Source organism: Pan paniscus, chromosome 14, assembly GCF_029289425.2.
Source record: "Pan paniscus chromosome 14, NHGRI_mPanPan1-v2.0_pri, whole genome shotgun sequence".
Classification (NCBI taxonomy): domain Eukaryota; kingdom Metazoa; phylum Chordata; class Mammalia; order Primates; family Hominidae; genus Pan; species Pan paniscus.
In genome coordinates this window covers 28941360-28964026 of record NC_073263.2, presented here as the reverse complement: position 1 = coordinate 28964026, position 22667 = coordinate 28941360, and the positions used below count along the sequence as shown (strand labels likewise).

The window sequence follows — 22667 nt, the reverse complement described above, 5'->3', positions numbered from 1 at the left end:
CCGAGTAGCTGGCATTACAGGTGTGTGCCACCACACCTGGCTAATTTTTGTATTTTTAGTAGAGATGGGGTTTCCTGTGTTGGCCAGGCTGGTCTCGAACTCCTGACCTCAGGTGATCCACCCACCTTGGCCTCCCAAAGTGCTGGGATTACAGGCGTGAGCCTCCATGCCTGGCCTATTTCATCTTCATTTATAAAGTATATTTTCACTGGATATAGAATTGTGGGTTGATGTTTGTTTCACTACTTTGAAAATGTGCCACTGTCTTCAGGCCTTCATAATTTATGATGAGAAATCTGCAGTCATTTGAATTGTTGTTCCCCGATAGGTAATGTGTAATTTTTCTTTGACTGCTTACAGTATTTTTTGTCTTTAGTTTTTAGCAGTTTAATTAGAATATATCTAGATATGAATTTCCTTGGGCTTATCCTGTTTGTGGTTCACTGAGCTTCCTGAATGTGTAGGTTTATTTCTTTCAACAAATTTGGGAAGTTTTCAGCCATTATTTCTTCACATATTTTCTCTGCACCACATTCTTTCTTCTCTCTGGAACGCCTATTACAAAAATATTAGACCTTTTTAAAATTGTCTGTTAGGTTTCTGAGGCTCTGTTCTTTAAAAATTATTTTCTTTCTGTTGTTCAGATTGGACAATTTCTACTGATCTATCTTCAAGTTCACTGACTTTTTTCTCCATCATTTCCATCCAGTTATTTTGGTTATTGTATTTTTTAGCTCTAAAATTTCCACTTGTTTCTTCTGTGTATCTTTTCTTCCTTTGATACATCTTTCTTTGAAAAATTTCAAGGGTAACTGCTTGTACTTCCTGAAGCATTTTGCAATAGCTAATTTTAACATTTTTTGTCAAATAAATGCAACATCTGTGTCATCATGGTTTTATTGTTTGTTGATTAGCTTTTCCCATATAAGCTGAGGATTTCCTGATTCTTTGTATGCTAAATAGTTTTAAATTGTGTTCTAAGCATTTTGAATATTACATCATAAGACTCCTCTGGGCCTTGCTTAAATCTAATGAATAATCAGCAGCAGGCAGTCAGTGAGGTAGAGTTCAGGTTATCAGTTCCATCCAGCCTTCTGTAAGTTGTGCTTCCAAAGTTAACTCCGTTTTCAAAGCTTTTGAAGTGCTATTAGGATCCATACCTCATGTGCTTCCCACAATGGCCAGTCTAGCACTCTGGTGATGGTTTGCTCTGTAGTTCAATTCTCAAAGTCCGTGTATGCTGTTAGGATGAGATTCACATACAGCTCAGGGGTGAGCCCAGGGGTTCAAAAACAATTTAAGGGGTCACTTCCCCACGTTCCTCCTTTGCCTCAATATCTGCTATCCTTTCCAGTTCCCTGGGTGCCCCCCTTGTTAGTCCTCGAGCCAAAAAGCTGGGCCTTTAGTTACCCCACTGTATGCACTTTTCACAACTGCACTCCTGTTTGTGGACAGATGGTATGTGTACACAGAGATAATAAAAACAGGGACCACAGCTCCTGCAAGCAAATGGGAAAGTTTCCTTCCCTTACAGTTTGCCTCTGGCAGGTTGGTGCTACCACCACTGCAAGGCTGCACATAGATTAGGGTATGGGGAAATGAAGAAGAAAAATGAGACTTCATTAGCTGTCTCTGAGTTCTAGGAGTTCCCTTTCCCACTTCTCGAGTCAGACCTAAAAAGTTTCTCCTGGAGCTCTTTCTGTCCAGGTCCAGGTGACCACTTCCAGGTTTCAAGCTGAACTGACTTCAAATCAGAGAATACTGGAAAGAAAAACTTGTATGTTCACCACTAATTTTATGATACTTTCAATTCAACTCTTCTTTCTAATCTGCCCACTGCATATCCTTTTAAGTTCTCAAATAGCTGCTTGATGCATTTGGTCCAGCTGTTTGTAGCTGCATTTAGTGGGAGAAGCAGGGTGAAGTGTGCTTCCTCCCTCTTACCCTGAACTGGAACTCAACTGAGATCTTTCGGATCCCTTGCTTAGTTTGTGTGTTGGGTCTTCATATAAGTAATGGTCATTCTGAGGAGCTGCTATTGATGATAACGTACATATGGATCTGAAGAAAAAAAATCCAGACCATATAAGGAAGAAAAATAATTTGGGTTATCTTAGGTATGAAAACTAGCTTTGGCCTTCACTTTTGAGGGAAACACAGCAGCTTGTGGCTGTCACTTAATAACCACCTGCTGTAACACCTGAATATCTTTCATGGCTTTATCTGGGCATGGTGGATGTTCTTCTGTGGATGGGTGTTTGTCACCAGGTGTAGGGTAGAGTGTTGATCTTCTGGTCAACCTTATAGTTAATCTTAACATATAATAATTGTTACCTAGGATCTGGTAATTTAGGGCAGCAAGAAATCAACAAGGTACTAGTCCGTGCCCTTTCACTCATGGTGTCAAATTGTTCAATGGAGCTTGGCTTATCATTGCAGATACTGAATGCTGTTCTTCATTGTCACAAGTCAGACATCTCAGCATGAGGTCAAGATGCTATTTTGCATTGATATTTTGGTCTGTTGGTGCTGCTAGACGTGATAAATCAATTTCACGTCTTTGTCAATAGAATACCAAAGCAAGAAAAGTGGAAGGTGCACACTAGATTTGGAGGCAGGGGACCCTCGTGAAGTCTTTCCCCAGCCAGCTTTATTGAGGTACAATTGATGAATAAAATTTCTATAAATTTAAGGTGTACAAAGTGCTATTTTGATACACATCTACACTGTGAAATGATTACCACAATCAAGCTAATTAACACATCCATCACCTCACAGTTACCTTTTGTGCTTGTGTGTGTGTGTGTGGGGGGGGCAGGGGGTTGAGGACACTTAAGATCTACTCTCTTAGCAAATTTCATGTATACAGTACAGAATTATTAACTGTAATCACATCACCATGCTGAACATTAGGCCTCCAGAAATTATCTGCACAAAGTCTTGATTCTACAGCTTATTGATCATGAGACCTCTGGCAAGGAACCACTTCTCTTCCTCTGTTTCTTTACCTGAAAAACAGGAATACTAAGAGTTCTCCTGCCTATCTTTTGGCAGTGCTGAGAAGATCAAAGGAAGTGTTTTGAAACAATTAGGTGGGATATTTGATTGGAATTTTCTTAAAGGGAAGTCCTATGTCATATCCATTCTATTATTTGGAGAACTACCAGGTTTTTCAGAAACATTTTATGAATAAAATAATAAAATATTATTTGATCAAGGCAACCTGAGTTATCTATAACATGGGTATCAAAATACTTTCATCAAAAGGTTAATGTGAAGAGGCCGGGCACAGTGGCTCACGCCTGTAATCCCAGCACTTTGGAAGGCTGAGGCAAGCAGATCGCCTGAGGTCAGGAGTTTGAGACCAGCCTGGCCAACATGGTGAAACCCCATCTCTACTAAAAATACAAAAATTAGTTGGGCATGGTGGCGGGCGCCTGTAATCCCAGCTACTCAGGAGGCTAAGGCAGAAGAATCACTTGAACCCAGGAGGCAGAGGTTGCAGTGAGCTAAGATCACACCACTGCACTCCAGCCTGGGCAAGAGAGCGAGACTCCATCTCAAAAAAAGGGGGGGGGGGTTAATATGAAGATATTAAATGAAATAATATGCATTAAAAAATAAAAAGCATATCAGTGCTCAGAATACATCAGGTGTTTACAATTATTTTTCCTCTAAATCCTGGAAGCTTTTCAGCAGATTTTTGAGGTTGAAGAAACAGGACTCTCAGAACTGCAATAATTGAACATCACCTGAGCACACAAGTCACTGGAACCCAATAGAATCAGCCTAAAATATCAATAGTTACCTTCATGTTTCTTATGTTTTCTTGAAGAACAGACTCCTTTATCATTATGTGTCCCTCTTTATCTGCGGTAATCTTGTTCTACAGTCTGCCTTGTCTGAAATTAATGGAGCTATTCCAATTTTCCTTTGATTAGTGTTAGCATGGTGTATGTTTCTCCATCCCTTTACTTCTAATTTGAGCTATATATTCAAATTCGGTTTTATTTTGGTGGACAATATATAATTGGGTGTTATCTTAGTCCATTTTCCAATTCTATAACAGAATATCACAGACCGGGTAACCCATAAAGGAAGGAAGTTTATTTTGTTCACAGTCTGGAGGCTGGGAAGTCCAAGAGCATAGCACTGGCATCTGGTGTAGCTTGTTCCATGGCAGAAGGGAGGATGGAAGGCAAAAGTGAATGCATGACACGGAGGGACAAGATAGGAGCCAAATATATCCTCTATCAAGAGTCCACTCCAGGATAATGCCATTAATCCCTTAATGAGGGTGTAGCCTAATCACTTCTTTCTTTTTTTCAAGAGACAGGGTCTCCAGCTATGTTGCCCAGGCTGCAGTGCAGAGGCTATTCATGGGTGCAGTCATAGAGCACTATAGCCTTGCATCCTGGGCTCAAGTGATCCTCCTGCCTCAGCCTCCTGAGTAGCTGTGACTACAGGTGCACACCACCACACCCAGCCGAATCACATCTTAAAGGCCCTATCTCCTAATACTGTTACAATGGCAATTAAGTTTCCAATACATGAACTTTTGGGGGACACATTCAAACCATAGCACGTTTTTTAAAAAACCATTTTCTCTCTCTCTTTTAGAGATGAGGTTTTGCCATGTTGCCTAGGCTGGTCTCAAACTCCTGGGCTCAAGCAATCCACCCACCTCGGCCTCCCAAAGTGCTGGGATTATAGGCATGAGCCACTATGCCTAGCCAGATCTCTATCTTTTAACTGGGGCTGTTTAGACCATTCACATTGAAAGTGATTATGGATATCTTTGAATTACTATTGACCATCTTTGTAATTATTTTCTATTTGTTGCACTTGTTTGTTTCTTTTATCCTTTTTCTTCCTTCATGCTTTTAAAATAAATACAGAATTCTGACCCTGAGTTTCAACCTGAAACAAAAATTGGGGAAATATTATTGAAGAAGAATTTGAGAAATAATATCACCTCATATCTATTTTGTCAGCATAATACTTATGATAAATCTTTGTTCTCAAGAGAATACTGTCATGTAATAGAGTTTCACTATTTTTGGATTTTAAATGTTTTTCTTTCTTTTCCTGGGAGGGCAGAACTGATGTGTTTTTACTCTCTCCAGGGACTGGATCACAGGTATAGATCACTTTCACTGTTAGGTTTGTGCCATATATAATTGCTTTTATGAATTATCTCATAGGCAAACTGCTTGCAATGTACCACATAAATCTTATTCTTGCTGTTTTAGTGATTTGATGGTCAGGAATAAAATGAAAAATGAAAGGAGCTGAGCTGTGTGTTCTTAATTTCAAACCTCGTTTCAATCAGGTTTGTGGAATAGGCAGGACTGTAGTTGACACTTTAGGCAGCAAAAGGGAGGAGAGCAGCATTTGCTTTCTGTAAAACTCTCTGGAATTTAAGGTAATACTTGGCATGAGTTCTTTTCTCCGGGCACAGATTTTCATTTCTAGACAATGTCCTGTAGATGGTGCCATTGCCACTCCTCACAGGGTAGAAGAATTGGCTTCTCTATGGGCTGAAACAAGGCAGAACTTTGCTAAATAAACCATTTGATAATAGAGGAACCAGGAAAAGCTGGTTCTCCTTACCTCTTTACAGATACTCTTTCCAAACTGCCAAACTCTAGGGTACTTCCTCATTCTGTAACCTTTTTTTTTCCCGCTGCCTGGTACCTGGTATCTGTAACCTTTTTTTCTGCTGCCTGGTTCCTGGCATTGTAAATCACTCTCCCCTGTCAGAGATGCCCCCTCCATTTGGCTTCTGAGAGGTGGGATTCTCCCCTTTCCTGCAACCCCTCTCACCAGCTCCTCTCTCTCCTTGCCAGGCCTACTGCTCCTCACCTGGCCCCATGAAGGACGCACAGGCATTTCCCAAGATGCTATCCCAGGTCAGCTTCCCTCTTCTGCATACACCCTCCGGTGAATCTCATCCCTTTCACATCACTGTATGTAAACCACCCCGAGCTTGCTTCTCTAGAGCCTCCCTTTTCTCTCCTGACATCTATACCTCTGCTTAATTCCCTCATGGAGATCTCAGCATTACCAAACAGAAAGAGTCCCAGAAATCAACACAGGGGGCTGTACCAGCTCTGGAGGGATGCAGGACGGTAGGAAGCATAAAGTACCTTAATTTTTTTGAATTATTTTTTATGGATACATATTTATACCTATGTATGGGGTGTATCTGATATTTTGATACATGCATTGAATGTTTAATGATCCAATCAGGGAATTTAGGATATTCGTCACCTCAAACATTTATCATTTCTTTGTGGTGGAAACGTTTCAAATCTTCTCTTCTGGCTATTTTGAAATATAACAATATATTGTTGTTAACTACAGTCACCTTACTATGCTATCAAACATTAGAACTGATTCTATCTAACTGTAAGCATTAACTAAATTAATGTAAAAGCAGCAGCAATTCAGAGCCACCTCGCACTTCCTGGAGAGGATGGGTGGGACACAGGGTACTGTGTCCCACCTGCTGTCCCAGGAGGTGGGACAGGTGATACATGGCTTAGAAGCAGATTCTGGGGCTGGGTGCAGTGGCTCACGCCCATAATACCAGCACTTTGGGAGGTCGAGGTGGGCGGATCACGAGGTCAGGAGATCAAGACCATCCTGGCTAACATGGTGAAACCCTGTCTCCACTAAAAATACAAAAAATTAGCTGGGTGCGGTGGTGGGCACCTGTAGTCCCAGCTACTTGGGAGGCTGAGGCAGGAGAATGGCGTGAACCCTGAGGGTGGAGCTTGCAGAGAGCCGAGATAGCGCCACTGCACTCCAGCCTGGGCGAAAGAGCGAGACTCCATCTCAAAAAAAAAAAAAAAAAAAAAAAAAAAGAAAGAAAGAAAAAAAAAAGAAGTAGATTCTGGGAGGAAAAAAAAAGCTACAGGTCCCTTGGCATTGCTTTATTTTTCCCTGGACTTGAGGGCTCACTGATGCATAAAATGTACAGTTCCGGAGCAGATTCTTCAAAGGAACCCATGACCCCTTTAAACATTTCTGAGCTGTATATGCACATAATTCCTAGGTTCTCAGCAGTTTGTGATTTTTGTGTGGGTGTTGCTGGGGCTGGGGTGGGGTGGGTTCATCCTTTATTGTCTGGGCATCTTGAATCCACTTAGTTGTCAGGTTCACAGCCTCAGGCTCTGTATCTGCCCTCTCCTTTCCATCAGGACCCCAGGTCCCCCTGACCCTTCTCACCTCTTGCCTTGATTTTTATTCCACTGGCAGAGATGTGCTTTCCCTACCTGGGGTTTTCTTGCTGCCATCCATCTCAAACTGCGTTAATCTTCCTAAAACACAGCCTAAAACACAGCGCTGCAGCTGCTGTCCAAAACTCAGGGCCTCCTGCCTGCCTCCACGAGTGCCTCCTCTCTTTTATTTAAGATTCAAGGCCCTGAACTCTTCAGCCTCATTCCCCACCATCATCATCACCAAAGCTTTAGGCAAATTAGACTCTTCACCTTCCACAGAGTGGTCCTGCCCTCTCCCCACGCTGCACCGCTCTCTGCTTAAGTTCTTCCTGCTGCCCCGGAAGGCCCAATTCCTCCACCTTTGCCTGCTGAGGTCCTATGTGATTCTTGGCCCATTCCACAAGCCACGTTCCTCTCTCAAGGCGCCCCTGCCCCAGGTACCCTGCCTGCTTGACAGGCTTCACAGTCCACTCTGTTGTCCATGATTTCAGTGAGCATCTCTTCCCAGAATTGCAACTCAGGGGCTGAGATGTGGTTTTCAACTCATCCATTTACCAAGCAGATGGACCATAGACAGAATGACTAGGATGGACCATTCCCTATCTTTGGAATTGGAGATTATTCAGAGTGTGTGTGTATTAAGGAGGAGGCAGAGGGATGCAGACACAGGGAGGGAGGCTCGCATCATAACCTGCTACAGGCGATGAGGTGCCAGTTTTAGGCCCACATAATAAGGTATTCCAAAAGCCACCAGGTCTCTTAACTCCTGCTAGAAATCAGACGCCAAAGGAACCAAGGAGAGGGCTCAGCCTTGACAGGCAACTACTGGAGGGCTATCTCTCTCCCCGTCTCTCTTTGCACTTGGTGGTGTCCCCAAGGAATAATATGCTAGAAACAGACTCATGATTCAGATGCTCCACAGAGGTTTGTTATTTAAATGATTTTTCCCAAAGAGAATAATCTAACTTATATTTTCAAAACCGTGATGGTCCCATACCAGGTATGCTTAGAGTGGACCGCAGGGATCAATAGGCATACTCTGCCCCCTGAGGAAGGGCAGAGCACTTTCTGGTGCTTAAGTGTCATGCTCTACCAACTGAGCTAGCGGGCGATGATTTTCTGGTATTTAAATGATAACGCTTGACATGGTTTGGCTGTGTCCCCACCAAAATCTCATCTTGAATTGTAGCTTCCACAATTCCCACGTGTTATGGGAGGGACCTGGTGGGAGGTAACTGAATCATGGGGGTGGGTCTTTCCCATGCCATTCTTGTGATAGTAAGTCTCACAAGATCTGATGGTTTTATAAAGGGGAGTTTCCCTGCACAAGTTCTCTTCTCTTCTCTGCCGCCACGTGAGATGTGCCTTTCACCTTCTGCCATGATTGTGAGGCCTTCCCAGCCACGTGGAACTGTGAGTTCATTAAACCTCTTTCTTTTGTAAATTGCCCAGTCTCAAGTATGTCTTTGTCAGCAGTATGAAAACGGACTAATAGAACACCCCACAGAGTCAGAGGCACTGAATTAAATCACAGAGCCTGGGCCTGACAGCCCCTTCATTATAGTCTTGTCCTTGAAACTGGACCCTTAGTAACTCCATTTTATAGAAAAACTGAGGTCTAGGAAAGTGAATAAACTCATCTCTCACAGGGAAGAGGTTCTGGGGCTGAGAAAACCATATCTCCTCTTGTTAGAGAGTCATGATTTTTGAATATTGTCTTTCCTTTGACTTGTGTTTAGTTGGAGGGGAGTTTACAGCATTTATTTTGAAATAAGTCGCCAGTGACATTTAAGTGAAGAATTGGTATCTGCCAGAGGCCATGGGTCTAGAAAGGTTGAGTGGGATGGCCAGGTGACATTCCATACCTCATCTGCTCTGTGGCCTCTCTGGCTACAGGAAGGCTATGCTGAATTCTGTATCCCAGAATATCTTAAAGGCATGCACTTTTACTACAGACCAGGTTTAACCAACTGCCCACCAGGATCTGGGGAAAGCCTCAGGCCTCTTCTGCAAAGCAGCAGCTGAAATTCACCTTTCTTCTCCCATGGCACCTATCTGCCTTCAAAAAAAGTGACATTTAATTACACACACACACACACACACAAACCAGAACAAAAAAAACGCATTGATGACAAAGCATAGGTGAGATGAGCTGAATGGCGCAATTAGTTTTCACCTTGGTCAGGTATCTATCCTCATCTTATTGCACCTTATTGTGAAATGTATATTATCATCAATAGAGGTGGGTTTTATCAGGCTTCAGTATCAAGGATCTTCCATGAATGTTGAGAAGACTTCGCTATTCTGAGTTTCATTTTCCACTGACCATGATGTTTTGCATGACTGACACCACAGGCCAAGGGTTCTTATTACTTCAAAGAGCTGCTTGGCATATCTGGGGGATTCTGTCCCTTGATATTGGGAATATTTTGATGTTTGGGGGTTGTGCTAAAAACTTCCTTTAGCTGAAGTCCTATGAGTAAAAGCATACAGACGCTCATGGTTCTTTTATCAAAGCACTGTGGGGGCACTTATTTTTGTGACACATAATATTCTTTCAGAACAACAACCATAGGAACCATTAATTTACCTTGAATTTACCACTTCACTAGCACTCTCTACTGTGTTATGTGCTGAATAGCTGTCAGAAATGCCACCTTAAGTGCTCACATTTTCTTTAAGCCTTTGGTTATTCAAGATAAAATTAAGGGAAGAGAAGATAATCACAGAGCATCGTTTATAAGTGGGAGAGGCACAAAACACTATGTTTAAATGACCATGTTTTGGATTTAGGACGCAACAAAGAGCTTGATGTTTTCAATTCTGATCAGGTATAATTATTGCTCTGAGAGCTCCACTCAGTGGGAAAATCTCTGAAATGTGAAGTCCTTTGGCTGGTAGACGTAATAGCTTCTCTACTGCTTTAGCTCAAGGGCAACATTCATTCTGATGAATCCCTGAATTTAAAATCTGAATGCATTAAACAGATAAAGCTAGCAAGCCTTTATTTTCCAAAGGGGTTCTACTGCTGTCTCTTCTCTCCTCCCCTTTAACATACATCCTGCCCTGACCCACGAATCAACCAGGTGTTATGGAGCACTCAAGGTGAGCTGGGGCCAGCTTCACTATGAGGAGTTTGCAATCCATGCTAGAGCAATCACTGCACTTTTAAAAACAGTTCCCCAGGGCCTAAATCTCTATTCAGAAGTCATTAACTAATTTACCAAGGGCTTAAAGATATGCAGGGAGCGGGGGCACTCTGCAGACAGCAGGCGTTGGGTGTTCTCGTCCCAATACGCTCTTCCTTCCTCTTTGCTCACCCCACATTCTGCTCCTCTCTCCATCCTGCTCTTCCAAGACTCCTTCCCATTATCAAGGATGAGGCTTCCACTTGAGCACATAGCATTTTTTTTATGGCAACAGCTTAAACCATTAGGTCATTTTCTGTGTGTTTAACTTTTAGATTATTGTTTCACCTGTTTTGTAATTGTGCATTTCCCCCCTTAATACATAAAAAGCACCTTGATGATTGTGAAGAGAGGGAGAAGTAGCATCATAATATAGTGGAAAAACATGAGTGTTGGGTGTGGCCTGGCCTGTATTTGTATCTTGGCTCCATCACTTTCTAATTATGTTGTCTTCAGAGGACTATGCAATCTCCCCAAACCTCAGTTTCCCCAAGTATCACATGAGGATGATATCTACAACAGCTATGGTTGTTGTCAGGGTTAAAATAATGCCTGTTAAGTGCCCAGGACATAGTAGATGGTCAATAAATAAGAGCTCTATTGTTAAAGTTCTACCTCTTACTTTTTTGAATCCTCTCTACCTATCCACCCCATATGGTAGAGGCAGAGTTGCTAAAGATTGTTTACTAATATATGTGAACTGAAGGTGAAAGGTTGAAGTTCAAATATACAAAATATATTAAAAATATACATACCCCTAACTAACAACAACAAGACATAGATAAAGCAAATATGGCAGAATGTTAATAAATGTTAAATATGGATTATGGGGTATCTGGGTTTTATTCTTTCCACTATTCTATATTAAATTTTTTTTGTGATAAAAGGTCAAATAATAAAAGCCTTAAAATATATACACACTATGAGAAGAAGGAGGTTGGTGAATTATTACTTTTTTAGTAAGCTTAGAAAGTCCAAAAATGCTTGACATATTCATTTTGAGGTCTTTCATGCCTAAACTATTTAATAACATGTAAAAAAATTCAAAACCATCATCTACAATCACATTCATAAAGTTAACAAAGAAGACAAGAATAGATATGAAAAATACTGAATAAGTATAATAAATCTTATTAAAAGTAACATGAAAATCCATGTACCCTCAGGTAATGTGTATAAAACTCCATGCTGCAGGGTGAGGACCATCCTGTGGACTGTTTCATGGGAGAGCCACCAGGGGATGCTAAAGAGTAGCATTACGGGGAACCACACAGCAAAAGCACCATCACACCATTCAACCTGACCCTAAGGAGCGCGAGTCCCTGAGAGTCACACTCATTACTACACCACTTGGGGGTCTGGGAGCATGGATACAGCAGATCTGTTTGGCCCGTGGTGAGGAACATACCTTGCTGCAGGGGCAGAGCTGCCTGCAACCAGCACAAGTGTGAGGCTGCTGTTGGCACCTAAGTGTGGCATCTTAGAATCCCTGGACGCTGGGCTGAGGCTGTGTTAGAGCTGACAACTTTCACAGCTACTCTGCCAGGAGCTATAAAGCATGGGGCAGAAAAGGGAGATTCTTATCTGGGCTTCTAGTTCTTTTTCTCTAGTGGTGAGGCTTACTTCCAACACATATTTAAATTAATGGCATCAGCATATTCAGGTAAAAATATATAGCAGCAACTGAAGAGCTATACTAGAAAATTATTTTCATTTTCATTTTAAAAAATGTATTTTGAGATGGAGTCTCCCTCTGTCACCAAGGCTGGAGTGCAGTGGCGCAATCTCGGTTCACTGCAACCTCCGCCTCCTGGGTTCAAGCAATACTCCTGCCTCAGCCTCCCAAGTAGTTGGGATCACAAGCACGTGCCACCACACGCGGCTAATTTTTTAAATTTTTTTTATTTTTGGTAGAGATGGGGTTTCACCATGTTGGCCAGGCTGCTCGAGCCTGGCCACTGAAAATTATTTTCTTAAATTATTTTTAAAGTACATTCCAGGCCAAGCTCTTCAAGGGCTTTGACTGTGTTTTCACCTTCTCCCACTTGAGAGTAAAATCCTTGAGGTAGATCCTGACAGATTTCTTTGTACTCAGAAAAGAATGTTTGATTGAATATTTGTTTAAAAAGTGCCTTTGCCAGCTGGGCATGGTGGCTCATGCCTGTAATCCCAGTGCTTTAGGGGGCTGAGGCAGGAGGATCACTTGAGGCCAGGAGTTTGAGACCAGCCTAGGAAACATAGTGAGACCCATCTCTATAAAGCATCTTTGCACATTAATTCACCACATTCTCACAATGACTTTGTGAAGAATTATTATGAATTCTATTTTAAATGGAGAAAACTGAGATTCAAAGTTGATGACTCAGCCAGGGGGAAAGAGAGCAAGGACAGGGATGTTATTCCTACAGTGATGATGACGAAGTGCACAGAGGCAGGAACTTGCTCAAGGTCTCACCACTGGATCGGGGCAGAGATGGAACTGACTGTGGGTTAGCACTGCGTCCTCTCTCCACCAGAGCATGCTCTGCAGATAAATATGCTACAGTGTACAAAAGATACACGTGCATTCCTTACAGGATGGAATTCTGGCAGGGCCTTCTAACCGGTAGAACAAAGAGATGGTGCATTTTCAGGCTATACAGGTCATGCTTCCTCAAAGCTGGCATGCTTGGCTCAGACCAGATCTCATTCACAATAATAATGCATGGGTTTCTCACAAGGGTGACATGGGGTACCTTGGGTTCTCCTGACCTGGTGACTTCAAAGGGCTCCATTGTTGAAGGTTTCAGGGCTGCTTTGCCTCTATTTTCCCAGATTCTCCACCCCATGTCACACCTCCTGGTCTAATTCAGTATTACTAGCAAATTCTCAAATCCATCACCTTAAACTACATGGCATGCATGACGGCCTGCATAAAAGCCACTGATTATGTTCAATTAGGACTTTAACTTTTTAAAAAAAAAAAACATTTTATCTTCTGTTTTTTCTTCTGGCATTTATCTGGAGAGAAAGATAGCGTAGAGATCAGAAAGACAGAGAAAAAAATACATTGTGTGGGAGGTGAAATGCCACGGTCATTTTTGAAGCCCATTTGGAGTTACTGGTTGTGATTTACTGAAAAGAAAATGAAATTCATGTCCACCATCCATCTTGCTGAAATGTCATGCCAAGTGTAGCTGTAGTAGCAGAGAGGTCCAGTGGAGATGCCTGCAAATCACCTGCCAGCCGCTGTTGGGTCTCTGGTTTGAGAGCCACATGCATGCTACAGCGAAGTAAAACTCCTGGTCTCCAGGCCAACAAGGAATTTTCCTGGAACATGGAAGTGCATAACTACAGGGAACTGACCCCTAATTTTGGCAGTTACTCTCTCCCCTGCCATGATCCCAAAAGTGAGGCCTAAAAGCTCCAACTTCTAAAACACGGAACATATTATCAATATATTATATCAATATCTATTGCTTTGTCCATCATATGAAACCTTCATCAAGGGCTTGTTCTGACTCTTTGGATGATGTCTGGAAGGCAGAGTCCCAGAGCAGGCAGTGTGACTAAAACAGGATCACTGAACTTCAAGGAACAGCCCTGTTTTCCTCTTTAGGTACAACTTGACAGTCAGTGGGAAATACGACGAATCACCTTCCCTAATTACAAAAATGCTCATCTTGACCATGGCCAGTCAGGCCTCTTGGGCTCCTTGAAGAAGTGTTTGTAACTTTAATTCTTACAGGGGTGGGTGTTCGGCTACTTTATGCAAGCTTACCAGATCACGTCACGCATCGTGACTAGACCAGAAAGGAAGGTATGAAATTCACATTGGCCATTTTCTGCTGGGGTTAAAATTCTGGTTGGGGAGGAGGCTGAAACTATTGGTAAAATGGAAATTTCAGGGCTGTCTACCCATCTTGTCATTTAATACCACAACAGATTGATAAATGGCTCTTTCTGTTGAAAGCTTTAAACAAACAAAAATAACAACAACAAAAAAGAGCAGCTCAGGCTTCTATACTGGAGTAGAGGGGAAGGTGAAGGATGTCATAAAAGGCCAAAAAGGAGCTGCCAGGGGACATGGAGCCACTTCACATTCTTCTGCTTTGCTTTTCAAATTGACCAGATATTTCGTTAATTCACTTTCTTATATGGAGTGCATTTATACAGAACTTTTACTTCCTCCCATGTATAGATACCAGGAGGTCCATATGTGAATCTCAAAAATGTGCACTTATGTTTATGCTTTTTCTCCCCCAAGCACACCTTGGTGACTTCAAGGTGGAGAACAAATGCAGTGGGACACTAGGCTCCCACCTCTGTTCCCTGGGGAAAGGCTGGGACGCTTATCTGCTCCATGGTTAATAACAGGTTCAGTATACACACACAAATCCAGACATTTGCAGAGGAGAAACCAACCTCCCTGCATTTTCAGAAAAATTGAGGGTACAAGGAAAATCCGAACCTCACCCCATGCTGCTCTGGGAACTGTGAGCATGGCCTTGAGAAGAGTCCCAGGCCAAGCACATTCCATTGCCCATCAACAGCCGACGTGAACGGTACTGGGGCCCTGTCTCCCTTTGTTGTGATGTGAGCAGTAATGTCGAAAAGTGACCATCTCCCCTCGGAAATGCAAACCACCACATGCTCCATTTCCTTCAAGGATCCCACCTTCAAAAATGTTCCTGTATATCCTTTCCTTTCATTTTTTACATAATTTCGTCTTTTGGAATGAAGATTATTAATGATCCTTCCCAGACGTATTTCTTTCACACCTAAGGATAAACGTGGCTCCCCAAAGATGATGGGATGCCTCAGGAGACTCTGCCTGAACTCCTGAAAATCCAAACTCCACTCTGATCAAAACTCAAACCCAAAACAGCAACATACACAAACAACCGTCACCATCACCACACTCTCCCCCAACCAAAATGCCCTTGGACCTTCACGAAATGGGGCCTCACCTTTCTAAAGAAATGCTGCGTGGCCACGGCGAGGGCATCGAAGCCGCAGATGGCCCTCTTCAGCTCCCCTTGCGCAACGCCCAGCTGTCTGGTCTGCCGCTCACACCGCTCCTTCAGCCGCAGCACCAGCTGCCGCTCAGCCTCACGGGCCTGCGGGTCCGGCTTGGGCGGAAACCCATTTCGAGCTGCCGCAGTCCTCTGCTTTGGGTATCCTGTGAGAAAGAAAACCAAACCCCAGTCACCTGTGAAAAAACACTCAGTACACATGTGACAATGGCTTCTTATTACACAAGGAGTTCTTCAAGTGGTAGAGAAGAAATTGCCCACGGTTTGTCATTTTTAAGGATTGAAAAGAAAAAACAGTCAGGGACTAAAATTATTGTTCCATTAATGTGGTTGTAAGTGCAAGGTTTCGTGCTTGGAAAAAGGATAACAGACAAAATTGCCAAATTCTTTCCAGCTTCCGACACTTCTTCTAGGCTTGCTTGGAGAGAGAGAAGCTTTTTTTTTTTTTTTCTTAAAGGAGATTACTCTTTGACAATGTCTAATGGGAAATTAATCAATCAATCCAGATAGAAGTCAGACTTATAATCGTCTAGCAACCTTTTAATTGGGCACCAGAGAATAACACCTCGATGCCCCTTTCTTCGCCATAGAGGCTGCTCTAGTGACCCTTTTCTTCAATGTCACATCCAAGTCACAGCCCTGGCTACCTCTGCTCTAGCAACTCCTGACTTTAAATTCCTATAGCACCAATGTATTGTGAGGTCTCCTGCAACATATCCCTCCAATGTGACTTGACACCTCCTCCATGGCTAAAGGTGTAGTCTGAGCCACCATCCCCTCTCACTCTCTGATGGGAAGCCCTGCTTCCTCTCTTCCTTCACTACGCCACAGCCAGAATGACCTTTGCACACGTGAGGCAGGTCATCACTTGTGTGAACCCCTCTGCTCACTTTCTCTCACGATGAATAGGAAGTCCACACACCTTACCATGGCCGGCAAAGCCCTCTGTGACTTGGCTCCTGCCAGGTGAATGTGAGGGGCTGTGGGGCCACAGAAGAAGGGGCAAGGAGCTCTGCCTGGGGTTGAGGACAGGGTTTTGGGCATTAAGGAGAGGTGATTTTTAGGTTGAAGCTCAAAAAAGAAAAGGCAAGGTCCCCCAAAATAGCACAGAGGAAAGCACTCCACCACAGTCCAAGACCCGTGCATGGGCAGGCATCTTCCTCTGGTCCCTCTGTGGGAGGCACAGACAGACCTGGGACGTGCAGGTGGTCGGAGAACCCCTACTATTGACAATGGGCTTACATCTCAAAGGCACGTTCTTTCCTTCACTCTAGTAGATTACACTCCTAGAGGACATGACACAGACACTGACCAGCACAATCATAAATCCACTAATATTTCAAATGTTTTCTTCCTCTTCTGTTTTCCTCTCCAAGATACCAGGGAGCAACATATAAAACAAACCAGAAAATGGTAGCCCCTTCAGTACCTGGTGTACTGAGACAATGCAGAGTAATGGGTTTGTGAACGTGCAAGTGGCCTCATCTTTTAAGGGGAAAGTGGTTAATTGACCTAAATGCTTCTAGTGGTTAAGGGTAACCATGCTAATTTTAATTCCTTCTCCTCCTAAAAAGTCATCAGAGATTGCCATGTAACCTCACATATGGCATATCGTAAATTATTCTGACTTAATGGAATAGGAGAATGTGAAATCACTGCTTCATAGAAACTGTGTTTATGATAGCAGAATACATAATATTCCAGAAAACTCACTTGCTTGTTGTAGGCAAATCAACCTGAATATGTACTTTATCTCAACATTCTCAGTGCTGAAAACAAAACAAATATGACTACCAACTAAACATCATCAAGAAAAGGTGAGAGATTTTATTGCCTGCATTAAACTCTAAGACACAGCCTAAGACCAAAGATAGACATTTTTTTCCCCCACAATTGCTGTTTTCCATTTTATTGCTGTGGCTGGTGATTTTATAAAACACTTCAGTGCTTTAATTAATTTGTTGAGGTACCAGGTGCCTGACACTGTTACAATATTAGGTACTTCTTTTAGAAATCTAAAGGAAATAATAAAACAATTTCCAGCTCAGTGAATTAGAGCTAATTGTAACCTATGGTACAGAGAGTCACCTCTGAGCTTGTGGACGTTAGCAGGCGCTCACACTGTCACGCATTTTTGGCTGTTAGATTTATTTCTGGGGAGGATAGCTCCTAAGAACTACCACCTTTAATAATAATAATAATAATATCATCATCATCATCATCATCATGTTAGAAATTATACTCAATGGTAAATGGAGAATATAAAAGGATTCAGTGAAATTCTATTCTTGGCACTTACTTTGATATTGGTGTCATTATTATATTGCTTTTACTCACCTATTCAAAATTCCAGTGTTCTACTGAACAACAGTGCAAAAAGCTCACCTCTTCTTCTGGGGCCAGCGAACAACCCGCATTCTGAGCTAAGACAGAGGCTCCTCTGACAACACCCACTTTTGGGATCAACACACCAAGTGAAAGTTTAGCCGCTCTGTGACACCAGACTACCTTGTGAAACCAATCCTGGTTCAGGACTGGTGGCACTCAATCACTGTCAGAGCACAGATCAAGGCTCCGGCACCAGTGCTAAGACTTTAGGAAGAAAAAGCTGAGAAACAAAGTTGGTTGTAGAGTTCTCTATTGCTTTAAGTTGAAAAGGGTCCTGCCATTCTCTAAACATATCCAGCGTGACTTTGCCTAGGATTAATAATCATCGTACTGTCACTGGCAGTCTTTTGTCTTCGCTAAAAACAGTATTCTTTCTCGTGCTGTCAATCTTTGTTACTACTTCTACAGCTGATTCCCTGATGTACTGTCTGTCACCCCCTTTCCTGTCCACCCACATGTCAGACCGTCCCCAGGGTGGTACAAAAAGATCGCAGCTCAGGCTCACTGCCACCTTGGGGACAGAGAGCTTATGTTGAACGAAGATCACTGACACAGCCAGCTTCAGCTGTTTCAGAACAGGTGTTTGCTTCTCATTTTTCTCTCAAGAGCTGGCAGACAGTGAAGCTAGAATGCACATCTGCTTAGGAAGTACCAGGTTTGTATCGGATAATTAGATGGCCAACTTCTGGAGGGTGGTGGTCACAGACAGCTCACAGGGCACATGGTGGGTCTGGGATGAGAAGTGGTGTTGGTGTGGTGGTGACCCACTCCTGACCTCTTCCCCATCATATTTCTCAGGAAGAGCCACCATGCAGGCTTTAAAGGAGGGGCATGTCATGCTCCCCCATGACACTTTTAGATGTAGGAGTGTTTTGTCATCACCTCCTTCCCCGCTGCTTGAAGTATTTCTATTGTTTCTGGGGTGGTCTAAGGTTCAAAGCAGCAAAGCAGGCAGGCATGCCACTGACCTCACCATGCAGGCAGCCAGAACCTACTTAAGACTCTTTCCAAAGAAGCAACGCTCTGGTCCCCTACAATGTCTTTCTGATTTCCACCCAGCTGAACTAGGAAATGGATATTAGTGAATAGAGGCCTTCAACACAGGGCTTATCAATGGATTCAGAATCTTTAAATGAAGGGAAAATAGAGTAGAATTGCCAATTTCTTACTGACTGGCCCTAGGACACTACCGAACTGTTAATGAGCTTTATCTCCAATGTACTTCCTTTTCTGTGTGAAATATACAAGCAGAAATACCTAGATTAGTGTTTTGTCATGACCTACACACAAAGCTGATTTCACATGCATGCTTCATGTCATGTGGTTTTTGGCGACAAAAACATTTGACACCTTCTATTCAGCACATACTCTGTGAATAAGACTGTGCAAGGCACAGTGGGAAATGATAAGAAATACAGCCAGTCCTTGCCCTCAGGCAATCCATTGTCCTGTAGGAGCCTGGCCAGGCCTGGCTGTTGGTCTTCTGACCACCTTGCCCAGGGCTCTTACCAATTAAGCACATTGCTGAACCACTCTACAACATCTCTAACAGATCTCGCTGGTTTGGGTGCATACTCTAAATCTAGAACACCCTCCTGCCATCTAAATGTTACCCCAATCATAATCTCTTTGTAGCTGTCCTACTGGCTACATAACTCTGGTTAGGAGAAGATAGAATCCATGCTGATCTCAGTGGCAGCTGGCAACTGTGAGGTCTCCAGGGAGAAGCTGGTGACCTTCTACAGCACAAAGGTGGATGCAAACAGTTTGCGTGCAAAGGCTAGGCGTTGCGTGCAAAGGCTGAGCACTGGAGAGGACACAGCCCTTGAAAATGGAAAGAAAATATTAAAAATTCATCGGCAGCCATCCAGTCCCTATCCAGAGGATTGTAATGGATGAAAAAGCTTGGTTTAATTTTAAAGCTGGAAAGCTTAACTGACACAATAACAAATAGTGCAGCATGGGAACCTCAATATTTATAACATCAGAGATGGCCCATGACCTTCACACCATAGACAAGAAGGCAAAGAATTATAGGACAGAACTTTGATAGCTTCCCACTTAAAGACAAAGCACTTCATGGGTTTGGTCAGCATCGTGACAGACAGCAGGACACTCTACGGAGTCCCTGCGCTGAGTTCTTCATGGACTTGGACAGGCTTTATTTTTATCAAACAAATCTAAATTTATTTCAAAAAATTTTGCCCAGTATCCCACTATTTTCCTACTTAGTACTGGCAATGGCTTGGCTGGGGTGAGCTGGTGGTGGGGAGAAGCTGAGCAGATGGCTTGTGGGTGGGGATTTCCTTCCAGCTGGTCCTAAGTACAGGTCGGGGCAGGAATTACAAATTTGGGCAGCACCAGGCCATCCCATAAGTACGCCCTGTAGGAGCAAGGTACTCCCAAGGTAGGAGCAGATTCTTTTTTATTTTGATGTACAGAAGAACCAGAAAAACAGGAAGCTACAATCAGGGTTTCCAGATCTAACAATAAACACTTTGTTCATATAACCCACTCTCTAGACAAGACAAAACGTGGCATACAATATTTTCAACTTTAGGAAACTTATTGTGATTTACAAGAAGTACAGGTGCTATTTATCAAGGTAAATCTGAATCCCTTTTTTCTCCAAGGGTGAAAAATAGTGGCTTAACAGTGTTATGACAATTGCCAAATATTTACATTCAAACATAGCTACTTCTGGCCAAGATGAAGTAAGTGGGATTAGACTTACCCTCTCATTTGAAACCAGAAAAAAAAATGCCCAAAATATACAAGACAATGGTTTTCAAGACATTAAACTGTAGACAATGAAGCACAGTGATCCCTGAGAGTCAGAAAACAAACAAGGTGAGTCTACAGTTGCTTAAGCTCATTGCCCATGTGACTTTTCAAAATGTGATGCAGGGAATCGGGGGACTCAGGTGGAGCCTGGAGGTTTCTCTGAGTTGAGAAAGTGGATCTAAGGGCTCAGGGAGGTCAGGAGTTAGCATGTACAAGGTAGGATACCAGAGAGGATTGAGCTCCACAGAGAGAATTCTGAAGATCTGAAGATTGACCTCAAATTTTCAGCCAGGTTCTGATCAGTGCATACTTGCCTGTGGAGAGAGGATCTTAGGATGGGGACAGAACTCTGCCAAGGATTAGTGGGAGAATACTTAGAGTCCACCAAAGGCCACAAATAGTTCCTGTTCTCAGCAGCCAGCGTGGAACACCTCGTAATTCATGGGGCATCAGGTAAAGCACTCAGAAGGGTTTTGCTCAGTAGTGTAGAAAAATAAGCCAGGAAGAAGTGCTGATCAGTACCTGCTTAATAAGGCTGAAAAGCAAAACCCAGAATGATCAGACTCCTTCCGAGTGACATAACTTTACTCCAGAAAAAAGCTTAAGAATACTATGGGGGCTAGACATGGTGGCTCATGCCTGTAATCCCAGCACTTTGGGAGGCGGAGGCGAGTGGACTGCTTGAGCCCAGGAGTTAGAGACCAATCTGGGCAACACAGGAAGACCCCACCTGTATAAAAAATACAAAAATCAGCTGTGTGCGGTGGTGTGCATCTGTAATCCCAGCACTTTGGGAGGCTGAGGCAGGAAGATGGCTTGAGCCAGGGTTGACGACCCTGGGCAATATAGTAAGACCTTGTCTGTACAAAATCCTTAAAAAATTAGCCAAGTTTGGTGGCATGTGCCTGTAGTCCTAGTTACTTGGGAGACTGATGTGGGAGGATCGGTTGAGCCAGGGAAGTTGAGGCTGCAATAAGACATTATCTTGCCACTGAAGTGATGGGCAACAGAGTGAGACGCTGTCTAAAAAAAAATATTATGGCAATAAAAATATATCCAATACTCATAAAGGAAAAATTCACAATGCCTGTCATCTAAAAAATATCCCCTGGCATATAAACAAGCAGGGTTATACAACCCATAATGAGAAGATGCAATCAATTGAAACTGACCAAAAAATGACACAGATAACAGAATTACTAGACAGGGACAGTTAAACAGTTATTGTAAATGTATTTCGTATGTTTAAGAAGCTAGAGGAATAATTTAACATGTCAAATAAGACAAGGAAGACAAAAAAGACCTAAATAAGAACTGTAGAGAAAAATTTCCAATGTCTGAGATGAAAAATACACTGAAAGGATGAAGAGTAGATTAGATACTGCAAAAGAAAAGATTAGTGACACAAATTTTCATAGCAGCATTAATGATAGTAGGCAAAAAGTGAAACAACCAAAATGTCCACCAACTAATGCATGGATAAACAAATTGTTTTATATCCATACAACAGAATGTTACTCTGCCATCAAAAGAAATAAAACACTGATTCACGGATGAACATTAAAAACATTATACTAAATGAAAGAAACAGACACAAACAGCCTCAAAGCATTGATTCCATTTACATGAAACTTCCAGAGTAGATTAAATCCATAAAACAAAAAAGTAGACTAGTGGTTGCCAGGGATCACTGAAATGTACACTTGAAAAGGGCAAATTTTATGGTTTGTGAATTATAGCTCAACTAATAAAAAACACTCAATAAGGATATTTTGATAGGCCCATTTGGACATGGGGATATTTGGCTGCCATTTTATCAAAAGGCTGGCGTCAAAACAGCTGCGTCAGAATGTTCTATCTTTAAAATATGGTCTCTGCTATCAGGAAGGCTGGAGCTACGGAAGACTGAGAGCTCTGACGTGTTGGTGCTTTACATGCATCATCACTCACCTTCACCATAACCCTGCAGCATGGGTGAAACTTCCATTTCACAGAAGAAGAAACTGAGAGAGAAGTTGTATAATTTCCATGAGGTCACACATGATTCACCAAATTAGGATTTAACT

At 42.6% G+C, this 22667-nt stretch overlaps 1 protein-coding gene across 3 annotated transcripts in view; it reads right to left on the bottom strand.

Annotated features, from left to right (window-relative positions):
- The window catches only part of MTUS2 (microtubule associated scaffold protein 2), a 680252-nt gene that overhangs the window by 130647 nt on the left and 526938 nt on the right, over positions 1-22667 (bottom strand). For all 3 annotated transcript variants that reach the window (XM_063595693.1, XM_034936505.3, XM_034936506.3), the window contains one exon: positions 15364-15575. In XM_063595693.1, coding sequence (XP_063451763.1) covers positions 15364-15575 — 212 coding nt within the window. The remainder of the gene's footprint in view (positions 1-15363; positions 15576-22667) is intronic.